This window comes from Podarcis gaigeae, assembly GCF_964106915.1.
Source record: "Podarcis gaigeae genome assembly, chromosome: 15".
NCBI classification, from domain to species: Eukaryota; Metazoa; Chordata; class Lepidosauria; order Squamata; family Lacertidae; genus Podarcis; species Podarcis gaigeae.
This window is the reverse complement of record NC_139692.1, coordinates 31,688,039-31,711,583: the sequence shown is the minus strand read 5'-3', so window position 1 is coordinate 31,711,583 and position 23,545 is coordinate 31,688,039. Positions and strand designations below refer to the sequence as shown.

The following is a 23,545-nucleotide window of genomic DNA, read 5'->3' as shown; positions in this document are numbered from 1 at the left end:
GGCAGTTGAGTAGATTGTATGGGTGCAGCAAAGTTGGGGCTGGGGACGGAGATTGGTGTCTAGCTTTTGCTTTCAAAGATATTTTGCTGGGAGGAGGGGCATCAGAGTTCACAGGGCTGGGTGCCTGTGCATGGGATGACAGTAGGAAGCAACTGATAGAGGAGTACAGTCTAGTCCAGCATCCTGTTCAGTGTAGGGGAAGGGCTGTATCTCAGTGGTAGAACACTTGCTTTGCATGCAGAAGGTCCCAGGTTCAGCCTCCATTGGCATCTTCAGGTAGGGCTGGGGAAAGAATCCTGCCTGCCAGTCGGTGTAGACAGCATCTTCCTCTGATCTTCAGTGACCTTATACCAAGTCAGACCCTTTTGTCTATCTAGCTCAGTATTGTTGACCCTGACTGGCAGCAGCTCTCCAGGTTTTCAGGCAGAGGGGAATCTAAGTGCTACCTGGAGATGCCACTGGGCATTGAACATGGGGTCTTTCTGCATGCAGAGCAGGTGCTCTGCTACTGAGTTATATCCCTTCCTAGGAACATAGGAAGATGTCTTCTACTGAGTCACACTGTTGGTCCATCTCCCTCAGTATTGTCCGTGCAGGCTGGCAGCAGTTCTGCAGGGTTTCAGGCAGCGGACTGTTTCCCAGCCCTACCGGGAGATGTTGAGGAATGAACCTGGGGCCTCTGCAAGCCAAGCAGGTACTCTCCCATGGAGCTACTGTTCTTATAATATAGCGTACTACAGCTTCATGGAGTGGCATCCAACCTCTGATGAAACGCCTCCAGAGAAGTATAGCCACCCCCCCCACCTTCTGAGGTAGCCTGTTCCACTAATGTTTAGTTGAAATAAGTCCCTACCGTTTCAATGTGGATATTCCAGCTCTGCCCCTTGGAACAACTGAGTAAGTACTTGCTTTGCCTTCTGCTCAGCAGCACCTCAGATATCTGAAGATAGCTGATTGTGTGTGTGTGTATCTGTCCCTCTCTGGTGGTTGGAGAGATGGTCAGAGAGGCCTAAAAAGGTAAAGGGACCCCTGACCATTAGGTCCAGTCGTGACCGACTCTGGGGTTGCGGCGCTCATCTCGCTTTATTGGCCGAGGGAGCTGGCGTACAGCTTCCGGGTCATGTGGCCTAGCGGTTAGCAATTCCAGAGAGGAGGCAAACTGGGTTCATATCCCCCTCAATCTGTCACAAAGCTCACTGGGTCACTTGGGGCTGGTTGATGTCTCCTATAGGCTAACCTACCTCACAGGAGTGTTGTGAGGATAAAATGGGGAGCAGGAAGAGCCATGTGCTGCCTGGAGGACAGGTGAGATATAAATGATAAAAAACTGGGGATAATAATAATACTTCCACTTTGGAGATACCATGGTTTGGAGGCAGTTGGGGAAGAGAGCAGAATTTGTAGGGCTGGGATTTTGGCTGTGGCAACGAGGAGGTTGTTAGTAGGGCAGGGAGGTTAATTGGGGCAGCAGCAAGAAGTTGAAGGGAGGTGGCTGTTGCTTCTTTAGAGAGGTGATTTTTTTTTAGGTTGGCAGGTGGCTGTGGAGAATCTTTGGGGCGCGAGTTGCAGCTATAGGAGAGGGATGGAGAGTCTCACACATAGGACTCTCTGGGCCTTGCTGTCTGGTCCTTGGAACTCTCCCACAGCTCTGCCCCCTCTTCCCAGGCCCCACCCCTCACTGGCCCTGCCTTGCACCCTCCTCCAGTGTTTTTTCCTGTCTGGAATGCTTCCTTGAACTCTGATCTAGTGCAACTCCCTGCAATGCTGGAATCACAGCTTAAGAATCCCTGACGGATGACTATCCAAACTCTTTTTGAAATCCTGTAGTGAAGGAGAGCCATAGACTCATAGAATTGTAAAGTTGGAAGGGACTGTGAGGGTCATCTAGACCAACGCCCTACAATGCAGGAATCTTCTGCCTGATGTGGGGTTTGGCCCTTGATAAAGAGGATCATGCTCTACCAACTGAGCTATTCACCTTGGTATAATCATAGAATTGTAGAGTTGAAAGGGACCCCAAGGGTCATCTAGTTCAATCCCTATAATACAGGAATCACAGCTAAGGAATCCTTGACAGCCATCCAGTTTAAGAATTTGAATGGGTTTGGTTGGAAATATTTGTTGGGGGTCACTTAACACTGGGGCTGGATTGTGGATGGTTTGGAGAGTGTTTTGTCTGGGTGGCAGAGCATGGAAAACTGATTGTAGAAGTACAGATGACCACGAATGTAATCCCACCCCAGTTCCTCTTGTGGGTTTGTCCAGTGCTTTGCTGTAGTATTGGCCAACTCTTCTTAAAAACAGGTCATGGATAGGATTTGGTATGTTATGGGAAATCCTTACCCTGGCTATTAATGCAAGATGAAATCACATGATCCTACAAACATCATCAGTGTAAATGTCCTCTCCTGCCACCATAATGTTCTTCTGTACTGTCTTCATTACCTACCCATTAACTCTCAGTGCCGGTACTCTCATTATACTGACTGAGGCAATTGCCTCAGGTGGTGGGTACTGGAGAGGGGCTGCTGCCATTCCTCTTTGTTCCTCTGCCCATTATTCTTTGTTGGAAATCAAAGCTGGGTGTGCCACAGGCCTGTTGTACATCTTCCCCATGCCAAGTTGCTCCCCTTGGGTGCCCTGGATGAGACTTCCCCTTTGCCGGCATTTGGTTGACGGCCCTCCATCTTGTCCTCAGACGCTTGTGGCAAAATGTCCTGTTTTTGGGGCAGTGCTTAAGTACAGGAGCCAAGACAGCTGAAATAAAGTCCGGGTGTGAAGGCATCTTAAGTTGAGTTGGTGCCAACACCTTTCGTTGCACACTTCTTCAGAGGAAATTGCACTTTCCGTTTTGGGAGCAGATTGAGAATGAAAATGCGTGCTCTACTTTCATTTTTTAGTAGTAATGTGCAGTGGCAGCTCAGAGAAGTGTATGCCCTATGAGTCAGCACAGAGTGGTAAATATTGTTTGCTGTGAGTGCTGGAACTCTGTGTGTGGCAATGTAGACTGGAAATGTAGGCTGCTGTCTGCGGCTGATAAGAGCTGTAGTCTCAAAACATATGGAAAGGCGTGAGTATGTTGGAAATAAAGGATATCCATGTGAGTTGGGTAAGTCCTGTGGAAGAGAATTTACACTGTTCTTTGATGATCAGTGGGAACTTCTGTGAGATCCCATGTAAGCAGGCACGCTTTGGAACTCCTTGCCTCTTGACACCAGGCAGGCATCTTCACTATTTGGCACCTCCTAAAAACAAGCCTGCCTAGATATGTAGAATATTGACATGTTTTTTTAATCTGTTTTAGCATCGATTTTATTTTTAAAGTTATAGGTAGTTGTGTTTTCCTGATAATTTTATTGTTTTACTCTTTTTCTTTTTGTATACTGCTTTGAGCTTTTTTCTTTTTTTCACAATCAAGCAGGATAAAAATTGTATTAAAGTCTTGCTTCTGTTCATCATGGTATAAATCAAGGCGTAGACCTTCCTTACTCTAATCAGTTGCCCGCTGTTGCAGGCTGTGAAGAGGAAATGTTTAGAGGGACTTTGGACAATGGGGCTGACTCTTGAAAAAAAGAATTTAAAAAAATTGCTTGCTAACCTGTGAGTCAGGTGTGAAATGGCTTTATCTCTCCTGCCACTATCAAAACCTCATGGTTGAATTTGTTCACTGCCCTGCTATAAGTTGCTGCGCACTTTATTCCTTATGGTGTACTCGCCCATCTGTTGAAGCAGCATTGAGGCAAGTTCTCCACCATTAAGCTGGTGTGCAGCAGCTTTTTATCGGGAACCGAACACACATCTGTAATTTGCTGTAAAACTGAACATGTTTACATGTAGAAGTGCATGCTTTGGTGTGGTGTTTTGGCGTGGGCTTTGCCCTCGGGACCGTTTAATGCACATACTGCGCTGTTGTCCTTTCTCCTGTTCCTGCTGAACATAAATAAGGAACAAGAGGAAATGGCGCTTGGGTTTCAGCAGTCTCTCTCGCTGGGCTTTGGATTGAAAAATACGGTGTTTGTTTACTTGAAGTTATCTTCAACTGCCCAGAAGACGGTGGCATGTTGCCAGGCTCCAGCTAAGGTCAGCATTCAGCCTCTGGCTCAGTCTTGCTTGTTCATTTTAATGGGTAAAGCAGGGGATCCTAAAGGTAAGAGCATCTACTGTACATGTAGACAGTGCCAGGTTCAGTCCCTAGTGGCATCTTCAGGTAGGGCTGAGATTCTCTCTTGCCTGAAACCCTGGAGAGCTGCTGCCAGTCAGTGTAGACAAAAACAGCCTGACTCTGAATAAGACAGCTTCCTACATAGCTTCGGTGGGGCAAAAGGAAGAGCAGGAAGCACAGGAATCAACATGGCTTGGACCCTCCTCTTGATAACAATGGGAACATAATGGCTATGTGGGCCGATGTAGCACTGACAGTGAATAATGACTTAATTGCTCTGGAGAAACAGGCTCAGAAGCCTTGTTGAGTCTGTAATTGCTGTGCTGCGTACGTGTTTGCTACCTCTGGGGCTGGAACATGGCAATCCCATACAATTTAATGGGTTTCTGAAAGGTAAAGGGGCTTGCGGCAGCAGGGAGCAGGCTGTACACTTCCTCTTTTCTTGTTGCTGCTTGTTGTTGATGGGTCTTCTCTAAAACTTAAATAGCTTCCTTATTGTGGAAGGCTGCCGTTCATTCTCTCCATCTCAGAGCTTTGCTGGAGGCCCAGCTCCATTTGGCACCTCCTTGTTTAGAAATTGGTGCCTGAGTTGTGATTTTTATTTTCCTCTTCCCTCCCTCACCTTTTCCCCTTGTGTGTCATGTTTATTTTTAGATTGTAAGCCTGTGGGTAGGGACTGTCTTGTTTTGATTGCATATAAGCCGCTCTGGGAGCCTTTTTGGCTGAAGAGCGGAGTACTAAATATTTTTTGGGGGGGTGGATGACCAGATACTTCTGCTACTGTTAGCTGTGTGTATAACCAGGCACATGACAAGACATTTTAAAGAACATAGCTGTGGTAACAGTTGCTTACAGCTTGCATTGAATCAGATCTATGTGATGCCAACCTTTTAGGTATTGCATGTGTGCTCTCCACACACATACAATTTTATTTACCCAGGCAATGTATTTTGGGACAGACCGGTAGTTCAGGGACAGAGCACCTGCTGTGAATGCAGAAGGAGAAAGGTTTGATTCCTGGCACCACTTTTTATTGATTTCATACCCCACCTTTCCTCCCAAGGAGCTTGAGGTGGCATACATAGTTCTCCTTGCCACCTCATTTAATCTCCTCAACAACCCTGAGAGGTAGGTTAGGCTGAGAGGCAGTGACTGATCCCCAAAGTTGCCCAGTGAGCTTCATGACCAAGTGGTGGCTTTGAACCCTGGTCTCCCAAGTCCTAGCCCAACACTCTAACCATCACACCACCACTGACTCTCTTCAGGTAGGGCTGGGAAACCCTGGAGAGCTGCTGCCAGTCAGTGTGAGTGATACTAAAGTAGATGTAGCAGCAGCTTCTCCTGTGCCCTTTTTTGAAATGGGGTACTTGCTCAAAGCATATGGTCTCAACAAGCAAATGGAAGAGTGAACAAGGAATTTATGGGAAGTGGAAGAAATTTAGAAAACCTCCAAAATTAGGGTCCTCCCCTTCTGATTTCATCTCACCTGTTCTGCCGCTTCCATCTGCCTGACTGACCTCACTCACCTGAGCTATAAACTGGGCACATCCTTGCTTTAAAGTGTCATGCCCTTGTGGTAATGTCTTGGGGCGGAGAGGTATGTGTACATGGTCAATTTACCTGGGGCTCATGGGAGCTCCTTAATTATTATAAGCTCTGACTTGTTTAAAAGTTTTTTTTAAAAAATGGGTGGGGAATCAGACTGAAATGAGTTGAAATTGAAGCAGGGTAGGGGGCTTGAGAGGATTAACATTCCTAAGTGTGTTTTCTTGGAGTGGACTTTACTCTTCTAATGGGTGTAGGATCGCATCTCAGATGATCATAAAATGAGGCTGCTGGATCAGGTCAATGCATCCTGTTCTCATTGTGGCCAACCAGATGCTGTGGGAAATAGGCAGGCAGGATTTGAGCACAAGAGCCCTCTCCCCTCCTGTGGTTTCCAGCAACTGGAATTCAGAAGCATTAATGTGGAGTCCACAGTGTAGAGTCGTCCATGTTTACCACATTTTATAACCTGCCCCATCCCCACAATTATTTAGTTATTCCATTTTTAAACAACATTTTCTTCCAAGGAGCTCAAGGTGGTGTACATGGTCCCCCTGCCCCACCATTTCCTCCTCCCCAAAACCCTGTGAGGCTGAGAGAGCATGACTTGCCACGGTCACCCAGTGAGCTTTGTGGCTGAGTGATGATTCAAACTCTGGCTTCCCAGGTCATAGTCCAACACCCTAGCACCACACTGGCTCTCATTTTTAGCACCAAATCTTGGCACCTGTTGTTTCAGTACACAGAAGCATTGGAATCTTAGCTTTGGCTTGTCTGGAAAGAATCAGTGATGTGCCCTGCTTATGAAACAGCAAGAGGTCGTTTTCCTGGAGTCGAATCTGATGATACGGTCACTTTCAAGTGTGACATCCTTTGCTGATCTGAACCTTGCTAGCCCCATCTGAATTGCACTGGAATCAAAGAGCAGGTCTTGATGCTTGTCTCTGCACCTGCCATCCCATCCAGTTGTATCTTTTCCAATTGTTTTTACATGTACAAGCTTGTATCATAATTTAGATATTGTTATGGTTTTTTCTGGGGGGCAGATCCCCCCTAAATTGCTGGATGCCAGATCCTCCCCATAATTTCTGGATTTAGTAAGAGTCAGATCTGATTAAACTTTACCAAGCACTGAAACCCCCTGGATTTAGTTACAGATAGGTAGCCGTGTTGGTCTGCCATAGTCAAAACAAAAAAAAAATTCCTTCCAGTAGCACCTTAAAGACCAACTAAGTCAGTTCTTGGTATGAGCTTTCGTGTGCATGCACACTTCTTCAGATACACATATCTGAAGAAGTGTGCATGCACACGAAAGCTCATACCAAGAACTGACTTAGTTGGTCTTTAAGGTGCTACTGGAAGGAATTTTTTTTTTGTTTTGCCCCTGGATTTAGTTATGCAAGTCAGCTCTGCAGAGCTAGTTGATGGGCCATTAGCAGGGGACAAAAAGCCGCTGATGGCCCATCCAGGAAACCATCAGAGGACAAGACTGTCAGGCAAGGGGAGAGGGGCTCCTTTGCTGGGTGCCAGTAGGCTTGGGGGGAGGACCTTAGCAGTGAGAAGAAGAGGGAGGGGCAGACCTCTCTGTGAGCTGGGCATGACAGGCTGGAACTAAGAGACACAGAGGATGGCTTTTTGCTGTCTGTTGAATCCAGTGCTGTCCTTAAGACCCTAATAGGATGTCAGTGCTCTACAATTGCTCCATCTGGACTGAGGTTGTATATATGTGTAAATAAAATCGTATATCGTAAAGACACCACAATCCCTGACGTGCCTAATTTCTGAAAGAAACACAAAACATGGCTAAGCAACTGGAACTTCTGGAATCTCACATGGCTTGGAGATTGGGGTGGCATGCAACAATATTTTAAGATTATCTCATACTTAAGATGAGTATCATGTTGCTTTGAACACATCAAGCTGCTTTATTCCAAATAAGCCCTGATTCAGTAGCTGTTGCTGGTCTTATCTCTCATTAATTAGCCTAATCCCCGTCTAAAGCCCTCCAGGTTGGAAGTCATTAGTGTGTTCACTTCTACAAGATAGCCCAAGATGGCTCTCCCAGGCCTGTGGGCAGAGAGAGAGAACAAAGGAACACAGGAAGCTTCCTTATCGGAAGTCAGACCATTGCTCCATCTAGGTCAGTATATTGTCTACAGTGCAGTGTAGCCTCTACACACTGACCAGCAGTGGCTCCTCATTTTCAGACAGGAATCTTCCTAGCTGGAGAAAATGGAGGGGATTGAACCTGGGACCTTGTGCTTGCAAGGCAGACACTCTACCACATGCATGGGTAGGCAAACTAAGGCCTGGGGGGCCAGATCCGGCCCAATTGCTTTCTAAATCCGGCCTGCGGATGGTCCGGGAATCAGCGTGTTTTTACATGAGTAGAATGTGTGCTTTTATTTAAAATGCATCTCTGGGTTATTTGTGGGGCACAGGAATTCATTCATTTCCCCCCCAAAATAGAGTTCGGCCCCCCACAAGGTCTGAGGGACAGTGGACCGGCCTCTTGCTGAAAAAGTTTGCTGATCACTCACCTTGAGCCCTTTTTTTCTTCATTTCTGTGTCTTGGGCAACCTGCTGAGCACTTGAATTCCTAGAGTGGGAGAGGTGGTTGTGGGTAGTGTTAACTGCATCTGATGCCAGGCAAACTCAGTTCATCCTATGTTAAAAATCCTGGGTTGCACAGCATATTTCTGCTGAGCATATTAGACTCCGACATGGCAAGTGAAAATAAGAGAATATTCCTGTATGCAACATTGGCAGCGAGAATCTTGCAAAAAATTGGAAAAAAAGAGATAGTACCAACAAAAAAGAGTGGCAAGCTAAATTATTTGATTACCTTGAATTGGCCAAAATGAAGGATACTATTAGGGGACAATCTAAACAAAAATTCCAAAAAGAATGGGGAAAATATAGAGATTATCTAAAAAAGTTGTGTCTGGGTGGCGCTGTGGGTTAAACCACAGAGCCTAGGGCTTGCTGATCAGAAGGTTGGCGGTTCGAATCCCCGCGAAGGGGTGAGCTCCCGTTGCCCGGTCCCTGCTCCTGCCAACCTAGCAGTTTGAAAGCACGTCAAAGTGCAAGTAGATAAATAGGTACCGCTCAGGTGAGAAGATAAACAGCATTTCCGTATGCTGCGCTGGTTCGCCAGAAGCAGCTTAGTCATGCTGGCCACATGACCTGGAAGCTGTACGCCAGCTCCCTCGGCCAATAAAGCGAGATGAGTGCCGCAACCCCAGAGTCGGCCACGACTGGACCTAATGGTCAGGGGTCCCTTAACCTTTAAAACCAATACCTGGACTTGCTTTTAGTAATTTTTGCAAAACAAAATATGGTGTAAACACATAAAATATAGAGAAAAGTAGGAAAAAGGAAATGAGAAAGAAACAGTTTACCAAATATGAAATTAGACCTGCGTTGAGGATGAAGGAAGTCAATTAGAAAAGAATAAGAATTGAAATATGGATAGAGGTTTATCATTTGTTTTGTATCTATTTGTATTTTTTTTAAATTTAACAAAATTGATGAACTTGATTCAAGACCTTATAGCCATTTACACCTCCAGCGCCCCCTGGTGCCCTCTTGCTCCTTAGCAACCCCCAGGAGATGGTACTGCTATGGGCAGTATTTCTAAAACAATAGAAATACTTAACCAACTGACCAATCACACCGGTTCTGCCCACCCAACAAAAGACTTGCCCCCCTCAACCAAGCCCTGCCTCCGTAACAAAAATCCTGGCTATGCCCATGAGTACTGCCCACTTTGGGAACCACTGATCTATTCCTTGGACTTTGGCCCTCGCCCAGCAAGCTTTTCTCACCATGGCCAGTGATGTCTCTGGGAAGCCTGCAAGGAAGAGCAGTGTGCAACAGCACTTGCAGTTATTCAGAGGGATGCTGCCTCCTACTTTTACACTGCTGGTTTTTACCCTCTCTGATAGAGTCCCACCCCCCTACTTCAGGGAAGGTGGGAGATGGACGGAAGAAAAGGTCCCCCCCTATGTCTGGCCTCTCTGGAGTTTCCAGGAATTTTGGTCCTTTTGCCTGCAAAGCCAGGGACGCTCTGTCCCTGAGCTATGCCTCTATTTCTGTGCAAAGTCGTTCTGCTATCACTGTATTGCATAAGATGCACCTCAGCAGGTTTCTAGCTTTGAGAATGAGGAGCGCCTGAAACCCCAAAAGCGGTTGATAAAGTCGACTCTTCTTAATTTGTAGGGTGGGTGTGATGACCAAAATGATGCTTGGCTGCAGAGAGGCTTTTCATGAGAGCTTGTTTCGGTAGATAAGAAAGCAGCGGGTGGGTGGCTCTGCATGCGTGCCTGGAGGGTTCCTTGCCTGTGTTCCAGCTGTTCCCAGTTGTGGAATATTCTGAAAGGAGCCCTCTATGACCACTCAAGCCAACGGGACTGTTTATCTTAAGGCAAAAGGCACAAACTGTCTGCAGACAGTTTGCCAGTATGATGTTTTGAATTGTCGTGGCTTTCAAAACTGACCAGTGCTGAGGTTTTGTGGGAAGTGAGGGTGGCCTAGGGTTGTTTGCAAAATGCTTGGATCCCATCACCACTTTTCACGCTGGATAAACATGGGTGTGCCAGTGGGACTGTTTTGCAGTTTAGCAAGTCTGAGGTGTGCAAGTGAGTTTTTTAATAGGTGTACCCAGTATGGAGCACATGATGAAAAATGTTTCCTTTTGGCATCTGGAGGCTGAAAGATGAATGCTGTCAGTTGTGAGGAGATCCTGTTTGTTTCTAATTTGTTTTAAAGTTGTTGTTGGTGGTTTTTTTTACTGCCCTGGGCAAATCCAATAAATATAATGTGTATTATACATTGGAGAGCCTTAGTGTATCAGGCTGATGGACCCCCTAGTTCATCAACGTGCTTTTTGTGATTGCCCACCAGACACTTCTGGGAAGCCTGCCATTAAAGCATGAAGGTAACCCTCATCTGTATATCCTCAGAGTCCAATAGTGAGGTTGCTCTGAATTTGAAGGCCCCTTTCTTGGGTCCTTGTGCTTAATAGCTGCTGATAGGCATGTGTCCTGCAAATTATCTAATTATTCCTAGCTGGATCAGACCAAAGGCCGATTTCAGCTTTGCTCAACCTAGTGCCTTCTTAACCCAATTGCCTTCTAAATCCAGCCCGCGACGGTCTGGGAATCAGTGTGTTTTTACATGAGTAGAATGTGCCCTTTTATTTAAATGCATCTCTGTGGGGCATAGGAATTCGTTCATTTTTTCCTTCAAAATATAGTCTGATCCTGCTTGTGGATTTCCCATTGGGCCATCTGGTTGGTCTCTGTGAGAACAGGTTGCTGGACTAGATGGGTCATTGGCCTGATCCAGGAGGCTCTTTTTAGGTTCTTATGTGCTACTCCTACTATACTGCTGTTAGTGGCTGCCAACCAGGGGAAAATAAAAAAATCGTTGGGGAGAAATCTGCATAGAGTGGGGAGCCGAGGGTTCAGCATTCTCCTTCCTGCTGCCCCTGCCTTGATAGGCAGTTGGGGGCTCCCTAGTTTTGACAGGCTACTTCTGCTTCTGCGTCTAGCTTGGCCTTTAGCATTGCACGCTGCGTGTTCTTTAAAATTATTTTTTAAATAAACAAGTGCACAGGTTGCAGCTCATAAAATCTACAACAAAGGATCGTTGTGCTTTGTAATCTTAGTTTATAATTTTTTTATTATGCTTTGGAAACTTGTTTCATGGTTTTCCTTAATTTTTATGTATGCTTGCTCTTCACTTAGATTTTCTTACAGGAAGTATTCTATCTATCTATCTATCTATCTATCTATCTATCTATCTATCTATCTATCATCTATCTATCTATCTATCTATCTATCTATCTATCTATCTCTGTTATATATGGTCTAGCCTGGATGAACACCTCTTTTCATTGGAAAGAGGTTGGTGTGTGGGAATTAGCAGACCTGAGTCTCAACCATTTGTATAAAATAAGCAGTGAAGCATAATATTCTTCCCCACCCCGAATGCTCCCTTTTATGGCCGTCCGTCCTTCTGTTCTCCTGGGTTGTTTCATGCCCACTTGCGTAAACCGGGACCTTTGTCTCAGGACAATATGTTCTGGTTGGCAAAGAATTCTCATAAAGAGTCTGCTTTGGTGGAAGAAAGCATACAAGGAGCAGATGCAGGCATTTATGTATGCGGATAATAAGCAGATCTGCATTTATGGGAACAGTAAGCATGGTGTTCTACAGAGTTGATCTGTGCTGAGTTGTGCTCCATTTAACTTGCAATCTCCTCCTCTGGCTTGCTTGCGCTTGCCGAAGAACTTAAGAGCTTGCTGCATCAGGCCAACGGCCCACCCAGTCCAGTACCCTGTTCTCACAGTGGCCAGCCATCTCCCTGTGGGAAACCTCTCACGAATGCATCCTCAACAGTCTTCCGCATACAAACCTCGCTCTCCAGCATTCCCACCAACCACACAGATAATGCAACTAACCCCCAACCAGCAATTAGTTGCAAAAAACTTCCGGCCCAGATCGGTGCCACCCCACTCCAGCACTGACCCTGTGGGGTTGCTCAGTAGTGTTGTAAACAAAAATTGCCCTTTCCCCTTATAGAGTCCTTACGTAGGTTCCTTATTGGTAGGAGAAAATAACCAGAGGCCAACCAGAGAATATTGAGATGCAAAGCAGCTAGTAAGCTTGATCTTTATTGATCTGTTGCAACAGGGTCCTCCCCTCACCCGCAGGAAAGGAGGAGGAACCCAGAACAATGGCGCGCAAGGTCTTATAAAGACTTTTGAAATTGCCACCCTGTAGATCAAGACCACCCCTAGAAACATACATACATCACAGAAGTGGTGTAACCTAAGACCACCCTCCAGATATATCATACCTACATCACAAAAAAGGCAGTCTTAAAACAGAAATTTGAATGTTGTTTTTCTCCTGTCATTGTTTATCTCCTGTCCCGGCAGGTTACTTGATTGGATTTCCTGGGGAGCCTGGCCATTCTTTTGTAATGATAAATACTTAGTTCCTGGGCCAGATCACAGGCGCACACCCTATTCATATCTTAAATGTGCCCTTAAGACAGGATTTGTGAGGAAAGAGACAATTGGGAGGTTTCCCACTTTGACCTTGCAGAGAAAACATTTGGTCAGTTTAGGAATCAAAATGGTTCTAGGTTGCTCTTCCTGTGCTGATCTATGTACGTGCTTGGTTGGTACACTTATGAACATTACCATATATCTAAGACCTCAAAATTCCTATCACAGTAGCAACAGATATCCTATTCCTCCCCTCTTCCCTTCTCTGCCTTCCCACCGCCTGTGTAGGTGTCACACAGGGAAAGGGATGCAGGATTTCCACAGCACAAAATATCTGGCTAGTGCTGTCCTACCTCACAGAGTTGTTGGTTCGCTGTGCCTTTGGACACTGCTTAAGATATCGTAACCCTGACATTGTCAGTGGCGCCTGACATTAAGGAGCAGGTTTTCCTCTGTGTTTGGATACGACTGGGCACTATTTTGAATTAAGATGGTGAACTTTCAAAACAGCTTTGTGTTCAAGCGCTGATTTCGGAGCTGCACTGAGCTTTTGGCTTCTTAGAATGTTTAAGGAGAGTTTGCTGGATCAGGCCAGTGGCCCATCTAGCCCAGCATCTTGCTCTCACAGTGGCCAAGCAAATGAGGATTTGAACACAAGAGCTGTCTCCCCTCCTGTGGCTTCTAGCAACAGAAGCATTGTTGCCTCCAGCTGTGGAGGCAAAGCATAGCCATTGTGGCGAGTAGCCTTTGATAGCCCTCTGCACCATGCGCTTGCCTGATCCTTGCTCTTTTACGAACCTTTCCCGACTCTACAAGAACCTTTTTGAGGTGAGGTGACCAGACCTGCACACAGAATTCCCAAGGCATCCCAGGTGTGAGTCTGCTTTTGTGTATAGAAAAAGTACTTGTAGCGGCCAGCCTGCAAAAGGACTGTGCTGGATGGGAATATTTTTAAGCGGCAGAGTGATTCATATTCTAAAAAAATAGAATTTTTGTTTTATTTGGAGGATGTGTTGAAAGGGGTTTTCCCGTGGGGTGTGTGTGTGTGTGAATTAAGGAGGTGTCTTACAGCAATTTGTCGGCTTCCTCTGACCTGGTTAAGAGATACCTTTTCCTTGTTAATTTGTAACTCACACTGTCCCTGCGATGCTGAGTCACTCTAATTCCAGCGGGGAAAACCTGCTTGTGATCAAGCCCCATGTGGATACAGCAAATGCTCATGAACAGTGAGAGGACAGCAAAGCAGTCTTGGGTCCAGGCAGACGCAGTAGATGAGGAAGCAGCAATTCCAAACAATGTTTATCTCTTTGCTGGTGATATAATTCTGCTGGTGAATGCTAACTAGTGTTGTAAACAAAAATTGCCCTTTTCCCTTATGGGGTATCCAAGAGCCCATATAGAATCCTTACACATGTTCCCTGTTGGTAGGAGAAGATAACAGAGGCCAACCAGAGAATATCGAGAAGCAAAGCAGCTAGTAAGCTTGATCTTTATTGATCTGTTTCAACAGGGTGCTCCCCTCACCCGCAGGAAAGGAGGAGGAACCCAGAAAAATGGGGCGTGAGGCCTTATAAAGACTTTTGAAATTGCCACCCTGTAGATCAAGACCACCTCTAGAAACATCATACATACATCACAGAATGGGTGTAACCTAAGACCACCCCCCAGATACATCATACCTACATCACAGAAAAGGCAGTCTTAAAACAGAAATTTGAATGTTGTTTTTCTCCTGTCCTTGTTTATCTCCTGTCTGGCAGGTTACTTGACTGGATTGCCTGGGGAGCCCGCCATTCTTTTGTAGTGATAAATACTTAGTTCCTGGGCTCACACCCTATTCATATCTTAAATGTGCCCTTAAGACAGGATTTGTGAGGAAAGAGACAATGGGGAGGTTTCCCACTTTGACCTTGTAGAGAAAACATTTACTCAGTTTAGGAATCAAAATGGTTCCAGGTTGGTCTTCCTGTGCTGGTCTATGTATGTGCTTGATTGGTACACTTAGGAACATTTAACATATATCTAAGACCTCAAAGTTCCTATCACACTAGCAGCAACATGGGTTCTATTTGTTTATCTGCACTTTTTCTTCCTGACCTTGCCTCAACAGCACTTCCAATGGTACAAAAGCTGCCCAGAAAAAAAATGGCTTTATGCTTTTAAAGGGTAGTAGGTCATGCAGGCTGAGCAGGGGAGCAAAAGGCTGTTCTCAGAGAACTGGGGGGGGGGGGGGAGACCTCAGCAGAGTAGTCTAGGCCAACCTTTCCCAACCAGGTGCTCTCCAGGTGTTTTGGACTACAACTCCCATCAACCCCAGCTAGCTTGGCCTGGGTTCTCAGCATCGTCTGTCCATCTGATGGGAGTTGTGCTAGATTGGAGAAGGCTGGTCCAGGCTGTGGATAGGTTTATTTCTGAACTCCTTAAGTCTTGGACTCTGGGTCTTGTTACCGTTTTTCGCCCAAATTCTTAGCTTCCTGTGCTGTGCTGGGTGAGTCATCTGACCTTTTGTATATTTGGTCTTCCCCAACAAAAAAAGAAAAGAAAAAACTATTTCCTTGCTGTAACTTTCACTACTGACTCAATGCTTTGAGAACTGGACCACTGTGGAACATTATCCCTTTAAAAAAAGCAAAAAAACCCTAACTTTGAAAGAAGAGTTTCTCTAAATAACCCTACCAGGATTTTTCCAAGTTTCAGGAAATGAATATTAGATTGGGAGAGTGTGGCTGTCTGCTGGCAGAAAACAAACTTGGTACAAGGTAGAAAACACACACTACTACTTCTTTGGCGATCACTCGTAGCAGAGTAAGATTGTCTTCCATGAACATGGTCTAAGCAGTGAGCCTGTAAGTGACTGTGGAGGCCAATTCTGGATCCACACATCCTTCCACAGTGGGGACATAGGTTTCCGGGCGGAAGTTGATCATAGTGAGGGTTTACCAAACATCCCTTCCTCTTCGTTTCTCCCTTTTGTCCTGAGTTGAGCATCTTCAAAGTCCATGACATTGTGCTGCACCAACAAGCACAAAACAACCCCTCTGCAGCACCACAAATCCAACTCAATGGTGTAACGTTGGAAAGTGTCAGTCACATCTATGTGGGCATCCAGTGTTGATGCATAAGCGCTTAGAATAGTAGCCTGTTGGTTTTTGGTGAGTTTTATGTGAAGGGTTGAAAGTTGCTCATTAATGTTGGTAGGGACTTCTAACAAGAGCTTCGCAAGATCGTTTTTGATAGCGAAGCCTACTCCCATGTATTCAATGTTCTTGTAAAAAAAAAAACTTTTCCAGTAGAACGTGTAGCCTCCTTTTTCTTCCTTCAGTTGTCCCTCTCCTGCTTTCTTGAAGTGCTGCAATATCAATGTTAAAACGTCACAGCTCTCTTGCAATGATGGCAATTCTGCGTTTGGGAGCTCATTATCTGTGTTATCCAACAAAGTCCATATGATCTATGTTCCAAAGTTCAATTGTATTTTACGACTGCTGGATAGTGACCCCAGTGGGTGCGGTAATTCAGTTAGGGCAGGCACAAACTCTGCCCTCCAGCTGTTTTGGGACTACAATTCATCCCTGACCACTGGTCCTGTTAGCTAGGGGTGATGGGAGTTGTAGTCCCAAAACATCTGGAGGGCCGAGTTTGCCTATGCCTGAGTTAGGGGAAAAGGGAGGCAGAGTGTGTTTAGGGCACCTTTTCTAGCCCCTCCCCCTTTCCAGGGGTTCATGACTAGGGGCTAACATATTTAACGTTCCTGCCCCTGTTACTATTTGCCGATCGCCATGGGACTTTTGGCTTTTGGAAGAGGCCTGTGTGTGAATTTGTTTTATGTGTGTAGATCAGTGCACACTGACCCAACACAGAATCTTTGCAGTAAGGCTCTTATTTTGGTGGCATGGGTATCACGATGACTGGTAGATTCTTATCTGCTGCAGCCTTCACCCGTGTTGTAACATGCCACTTGTTATCTTCTTCCTGTTCTGCCGTTGAGGACTTCTTGGATCATTCATGGTTAGCTCCTCCCCTTTGACCTTACCGCCTTGGATCACCCTGCTGGGAGTACGAGACTCCTGATGGCTTCGGTGACAAGGGTCATGGTCACAAGGGTCATAGGATTGTGCAAGCCCACTCACCCCGACAAGGTGATGATCCAGTGAGTGAGGCAACACACACACACACACACACACACACACACACACACACACGTTGCTAGGTTTTAATTTCTGCTGTCTTATAAAGTGGTTAATGTTAATGTTTGTATGCGAGGCACAGAAGACACCCCAAGGCAGCTCATAAGCAATGCAAATACAACACAGCATAATTAGACTAAATCTTAAAATACATCCCTTTTCTTGCCGAAAAAGCAACAGATTATTCCCCTGAGAAATTCTCTCCCTCATTCTGGGTGTCTTTTTCCTTTTTCATCTCTCCAGTGGCAATTTAAGAATTTTGGGACAGCCCTTTAATTATATGTATTGTCATTAAATGCCTTGTTTACACCAACTTCAGCCCAGCCTAGGTGCCCTCCAGATATTTTGGGGATACAGTTCCCATTGTCCCCAGTCAGCATCACTCAATGATGCTGAGTCTGCTGGGATCATGGCTGTGATAGCTGGGGGTGACCGGAGATGTACCCCCAAAACATCTGGAAAGCGCATAGGTTGGCATAGGTTGGCAAAGGCCTTTATAGCAGCTTAGAATAATAGAATTGTAGAGTTGGAAGGAACCCTAGGGGCCATCCAGTCTAACTCCCTGCAATGCAGGAGTTGCAGTTAAAGAATCCCTGACAGATGGCCACCCAACCTCTGTTCAAAGACCTCCAGTGAAGGAGAGCCCACCACCTTCCAGGGGAGTCAGTTCCACTGTCAAACAACTCTAAGTTCTTCTATGTTTAGTCAGAATCTTCTTCCTTGTCATTTGGAGCTATGAGCTTGGTTCCTACCCTCTGGCGCAGCAGAAAACAAGCTTGCTCCACACCCTGGAACATCCTAGTGTCAACTGTGAGCACCCCTAACACTGACCAGTTTTGCAATTCTGAACATCTGCCCACCAATTGTGTGTATAGTATAGCTGCTGAAGCTCCCCACTTCTTTGAGTCCTCCTAGTGGGATTTACTGAGCTCTGTTAACTTTGGTTCAGCCATCAGTTCGGAAGTAACCGTCACTTTTTTTTGGCAGCGACGCCTGCCAGACCTGTCATCTTGTCTTGCCAGCTTATCCCTCATTAGCAAACGGTTTTGGCTTGATGTTTCCTATTGGAATTGTTGCTGAAGGAATGGCAGTGTCTGGGGGGGGGGGGGCGGGCAGGCTTCTCTGTGGCTGGCAGGAGTTTCCTTGCTTTTCCTGAGCCCGAATGAAAGAGGGACTTCGCCAAATCATTCCCCGAACGACCCGTTGGAGCACTTTTTCTTCTTCTGATTTTGCTAGTTTTACTAGCAATCCAAAAGTGCAGTGTCAGGGAATTACTCATACCATATACAAAGCAATCAATCAATCAATCAATCAATCAATCATAAGAGCAATAAACGGAGACACACAAATACGAATTGAGGCATCCATATTTCCTGTGTGGCTGGTGAATGTGGAACATCTAAGTCTGAACCATAGGAAATAAAATCCCACCAGATGACATAATAGCATCCTCCATTCCTTTTCTGCAGTCTGACGCCTTCATTATACACCTTTAAGCGCCAGGCAATAACGTTCCTCTTTAACCAGGCTTTTGGTTGATTTGATTGATATCCTATGCCCTTTTAAAATGTATTGGGGTGGTGGCTATTTGGTTGTTGTTGTTTTTATTTTGATTATGTATTTTCTGGTTTTATATAGGGTGGTGGTATTATTATTATTATTATTATTATTATTATTATTATTATATCCCCTTGGAACATGCAGTTTCAGTGTGACTTTTTTTATGCAACAGCCGAAGTCCCACAAGTTCTTAAACTGCAAAGGCAAATGTAGATTTTTCAAGGGTTATTTAAATCGAACTGCAACTAACATCCATGTCAAAAGCTCTTTAGTATATTCAGCTATGACACTGGAGTACAGTGGTACCTTGGGTTACAAACACCTTGGGTTACAAACACTTCGGGTTACAGACTCCGCTAACCTGGAAGTAGTACCTCGGGTTAAGAACTTTACTTCCGGATGAGAACAGAAATCACGTGGCGGCAGCGGGAGGCCCCATTAGCTAAAGTGGTACTTCAGGTTAAGAAAGGTTCCAGGTTAAGAACGGACCTCCGGAACAAATTAAGTTTGTAATCAGAGGTACCACTGAACTTAAGAAGATAAGAAGAATCTGGCCAATGGTCTGTCTAGGGCAGCATCTTGTTCACATAGTAGCCAACTAGATTCCCAGGGGAAACCCACAAGCAGAACTTAAGCACAAGAACACTGTCCAGCAACTGGTATTCAGAAGCATTACTGCCCCTTGATCGAGCATAACCATTATGGCTAGTAGCCATTGATAGCCCTCTCCTACATGAATTTGTCCTCAAGCCATCCATGTTGGTGAGACAGAGTTCCGCCATTTAATCATGTGCCCTGTGAGTAAGGGAAGTGCATGCTGCCATAGAAGGAACACTTCCTCCGCCTTGCGATTTGAACTGGTCCCATCCAGAAACGGGCTCACCTCTCCTGCTTTTGTGAGAGCAAGGGCATTCTTATCTCCCTGTAAAGCAAAAAACGATTGGCTGCTCTCAGAAATGTGCATTGTGCCGCCCTCCTTCTTACTCCCCAGGCTTTTTTTGTTTGAAGAAACCGGCTTTCTTAACTCAGTTGACTGATCTTGGCTTTCGTTTCCCACCCACCCCCTCTCCAGTTCTAACCATTTATCATGTGGGCGACATGCTGCAACTGGTTTTGCCTGAACGGGCAGCCCGAGGACATCCAGCACCGCCCGCAGCAGGGGACCCGCGCGCAAGCCTACGCCAACGCCGGTTACAGCTCCTTCCCTTCGCCCACTGGCCCCGAGCAGGGCTGCAAATGCTGCGGGGCCCGTTTCAGCAACACCTCCCTTAAGGTGAGTGGGGTGTCGTGCTCCACATTGGGAGCCTATGGCGGGAACCTGCTCTAGTGATCTTACTGTGTTTCATGGGAATTGTGAGGGGGTTTTGCATATTAAGCGGTATATAAATATTATTTGTGATGAGGACGAGCGACCACGTCGGCTCACAGTGCTGCGCTTAGAGGGCAGAGTGGACTTACATTCGCAATGAGCTGGAACACAACCCCCTCGCATATGGGGAGCTGCCTGTATATATAATTTCTTGTGATTGATTGCATTTTTTTGTAATTGTAAGAAAAAATGTCTTGCATTGCATATTTTACATGGTTATAACCCAACCTGGGACCTTAGGATGATGGGAAAGTAATTATTTTTATTATTAATAATAATATTGATGAGAAGTTGAATGGACACTTATGAGAGAGAGCGCACACATCTACTTCCAACAGAGCTTAACTTGTGAATTTTGGGTTATTAGGTTGTTGTTTTTATTTTTATATGTACTTTATGGTTTTATATTCTGATTTTTATCCTGTGAACTGCCCTGACCCCTGCAGGTATAGGGCTGTATATAAATTCAATTAACAACAACAGCAACAGCTTACTGTGACAAGCTGAGGTGGTGGCCCCTGCCTGTTGAGATGGCTTTTTAAAAGGTTGGGTGCAGGAGGGATTGGACAAATTCAGGAAAGAGGTTTAGCCCCGCTAGGAAAGTGGAGCCTCCACATTTAAGGGCATTGCACCTCTCAATACTGGAGAGCAGCAGCAGGGGCCTGCCAGCGGACTTCAATGAAAGTCACCAGTTGGCCTGTCTAGAAAACTGGGGTTCTAGAAGGATCCCAACAGGTGGCTCTCATAGGCATAATTTTCTTTGAAGTCACTGTGGGGCTGATTCAGGGTCAGCCCAGGGCTGGCTATAGCCATTTGCATAAGCCAGAGTTGAAAAAAAATCAAAGCCTGCCATTCCTGTGCTGGTGGGAGTTGTAGTCCAAAGCACATGGAGTGAACACCAGGTTAGGGGAGGCTGTTTTAAAACAGCAGGTTCAAGAGCCCCCTTATTCTCTCCTGTCCCTAAACGTGTTCCAAACTTGCACATTTTGTTCCAAACATGCACATTTGTGTCGCACAGAAATGCCTGCGGTGGAAGCGTATGTTTCCCTGCACAGTCTGGTTTTTCCTTGTATTGCAGGCTTAAGTTCTGGCACGCTTGAGTCACCCTGGGGGCGGGTACGGAGGAGGAAAGGCATTTTCTCACTCGGAGAAGTCCATTTAAATGAGGAGGGGTTTTCTTCTCCTGGGAAGTCTTCCGTTCGGGTGGCAGGAGGCCAGCCTTTCAGAGTCTCGGAAAGCATCTGACCTCCTGCACGTTCTTGGATGGAAAAATGGCAAGGGAAAAGGAGGCGGATGTGGAGCCTTTCTATGGAATGTGTGTGCACTTATGTGCTTGTGTACACACGCACAGCTCCTTTACACAGAAAGCTTCCCAACCATCCTGGGTTAGTTTCCAACAGCTCACCATGGTTAACCCTTGGTTTGCCTAACTGCCATCATAGCAATGCCCCCCTTGCTCCCCAAAGACCTTGCCATGCTTTTGTGATATTTTTCTTGGGCCCCAATGAATAATATTGCCCGACTTTTGACTCTGGATTTATTTCCCTGAAAGTTAATTGCTTGAACTTTTATAAACACACTGGCCACATCTTCCAATATAGGACCTCTTTTCTTATAACTTACTATTTCTTCTTTTTAATGGCATTTAGTTTAATTTTAATCCTCTGCTTAGTCTTAGGAGAGAAGAGCAGAATACCCAGTTCTCCCTACTCCCGCCCCAGCTTTTACCTTTTGAATAACCCTGCGAGGTAGATCCGGCTGAGTCTGTGATGTCGTAGGAAAATATACATGGTTCCACCTTCCTCATTTCATCCCAACAACCCTGTGAGGTAGACCAGGCTGAGAGGTGGTGACTGCCCTGGTCCCCTCGTGAGCTACGGCCCCTCCCCTACATGTAAACTCTTCCTGGGTTGGGGTACTAGACGCAGAGCTGACTTGGGACAGACAGGACTTCTGGGATGTGGGAAGTCTTGAGGAGGTCGATCAAGTGAATTTCACTGCTGGGCTGGGATTTGAATCCAAGGCCAAAGCACCAGCCACCACAAATGCTACCCCAGCCCACCACAAGGGTCTGCTGGCTTTCTCCTAAGGAACAAGGGCCTGCTTGGAAGCTCTCTGGAACTGCTGTGGTGGCTGAGTGTCCCAAGATCCTCACCATTCCAGTTTTGCTTCTACGGAGCACTTTTTAAGTCAGCCAGGTTGGTTTGTTTGCAGCCAAAGGTCACCTGAGAACAAGACTCCATTCAGACTCAAGGCAAGGGAGCAGCATTCTGCATCATGCATGTAAGCATTCGTTTTGCTGCTGTCAGTAAATGGAGGGAGAATCAAATGATCATGGAGAGCAGGATGCTCACTGAGCATCTCAGCATTTTATACTGAATTACCTCCATAACACGAGGGGCATCTGTAATTTCTCTCCACACCCTCTCCACTGTAAAAATGTGATTAAAAAAAAACAACGGCTAAAGATTTTGGGCAGGGCCTTATACTGAGTCAGACATACCATCCCATATGTGTAAGGTGAGCATTTAAGTACAGACTCCTGGATCAGGCCAGTGGCCCATCTAGTCTAGCATCCTGCTCTTGCAGGGGCCAACCAGATGCCTGTGGGAAACCCTCAAGCAGGACCCCAGCACAAGAGCAGCCCTCTCCCCCCCTTTGCTTTCCAGCAACTGCTGCTTCCAGCCGTGGAGGCTGAGCAATAGCCATCATGGCTAGTAGTTACTGATAGCCCTCTCCTCCATGAATGTGTCTAATCCTCTTTTAAAACCACCCAAGTTGGTGGCCATCACTGCCTCCTGTGGGAGGGAGTTCCGTAGTTTAACTATGCGCTGTGTGAAGAAGGAATTTGTGTTACAAGTCCTGAATCTTCTAGTATTCAGCCTTGTGGGATGTCCAACAGTTCTAGTGTTATGAGAGAGGGAGGAAAACTTTTCTCTACCCACTTTCTCCGTGCCATGCATAATTTTATAAACTTGACTATCATGTCACACTCTCTTTTTCTCTAAACTAAAAAGTCCCAAACGTTGCAGTCATTCCTCATAGGAGAGTTGCTCCAACTCCTTGATCATTTTGGTACTTGATCATTGGCAAAGGGCTTTCTCTATCCGTTGTATTGCTCCTAAGCAGAAGCAGGCATTAAGTACCATTGCAACAATGGCTTATGTTGAGATTTTTATGCTGTGAGTGAAGATTCTTTCCTTGAAATCCGAATCCTACGCAGTCTTGAATCTGGGATAGCGAAACACCATTCTTTTCCCTACCTTGGCTGGGCTACCAACTCATTTTTATTTAAATCCATCAGCAACTTCTAATTTTCTTGGTTAACAAGCCATCAATTTCCTTATGTGTATAATACTATCGTAAAATATACATAGGTACAACAAAGACATGAAATGCCTTGAAAACCAAACTAGTACAAAACAATCCTATGAACGGTTGGCTCAGCTTGATTTAACAGTGACTTGTTATCCAGAATCCTGCAGTGCCCAGAAGCTCTTGTTTCCTTTTTTGAGGGCCAGCCCAAAATACAGAGATATGTCTTATCTCAGAGGCTCCCAAGTATTTTTAAGCCACTGGCCCACCCCAGTTCAACAAACACATCTCCAATGCCCCCTTACCCTATAAAAAGCATTATTTTGTTGTTTCCACAATTCTCTAAGGAAGATAAGAGCATGATAACATTCAAAACAGTTTATTAAAAATGC

The 23,545-nt window shown here is 45.7% G+C and overlaps 1 protein-coding gene across 3 annotated transcripts in view; it reads left to right on the top strand.

Moving 5' to 3' along the window:
• The window catches only part of RFFL (ring finger and FYVE like domain containing E3 ubiquitin protein ligase), a 37,403-nt gene that overhangs the window by 831 nt on the left and 13,027 nt on the right, over nucleotides 1-23,545 (top strand). The window contains exons 2-3 of one of the 3 annotated variants that reach the window (XM_083714766.1): nucleotides 1,232-1,305; nucleotides 19,542-19,742. In XM_083714766.1, the coding sequence (XP_083570892.1) occupies nucleotides 19,557-19,742 (186 nt within the window). In that variant the 5' untranslated portion in view covers nucleotides 1,232-1,305; nucleotides 19,542-19,556. Of the gene's footprint in view, nucleotides 1-1,231; nucleotides 1,306-2,906; nucleotides 3,110-19,541; nucleotides 19,743-23,545 lie in introns of those variants that run through there. The other 2 variants (XM_083714767.1, XM_083714765.1) reach the window with 2 other exon arrangements.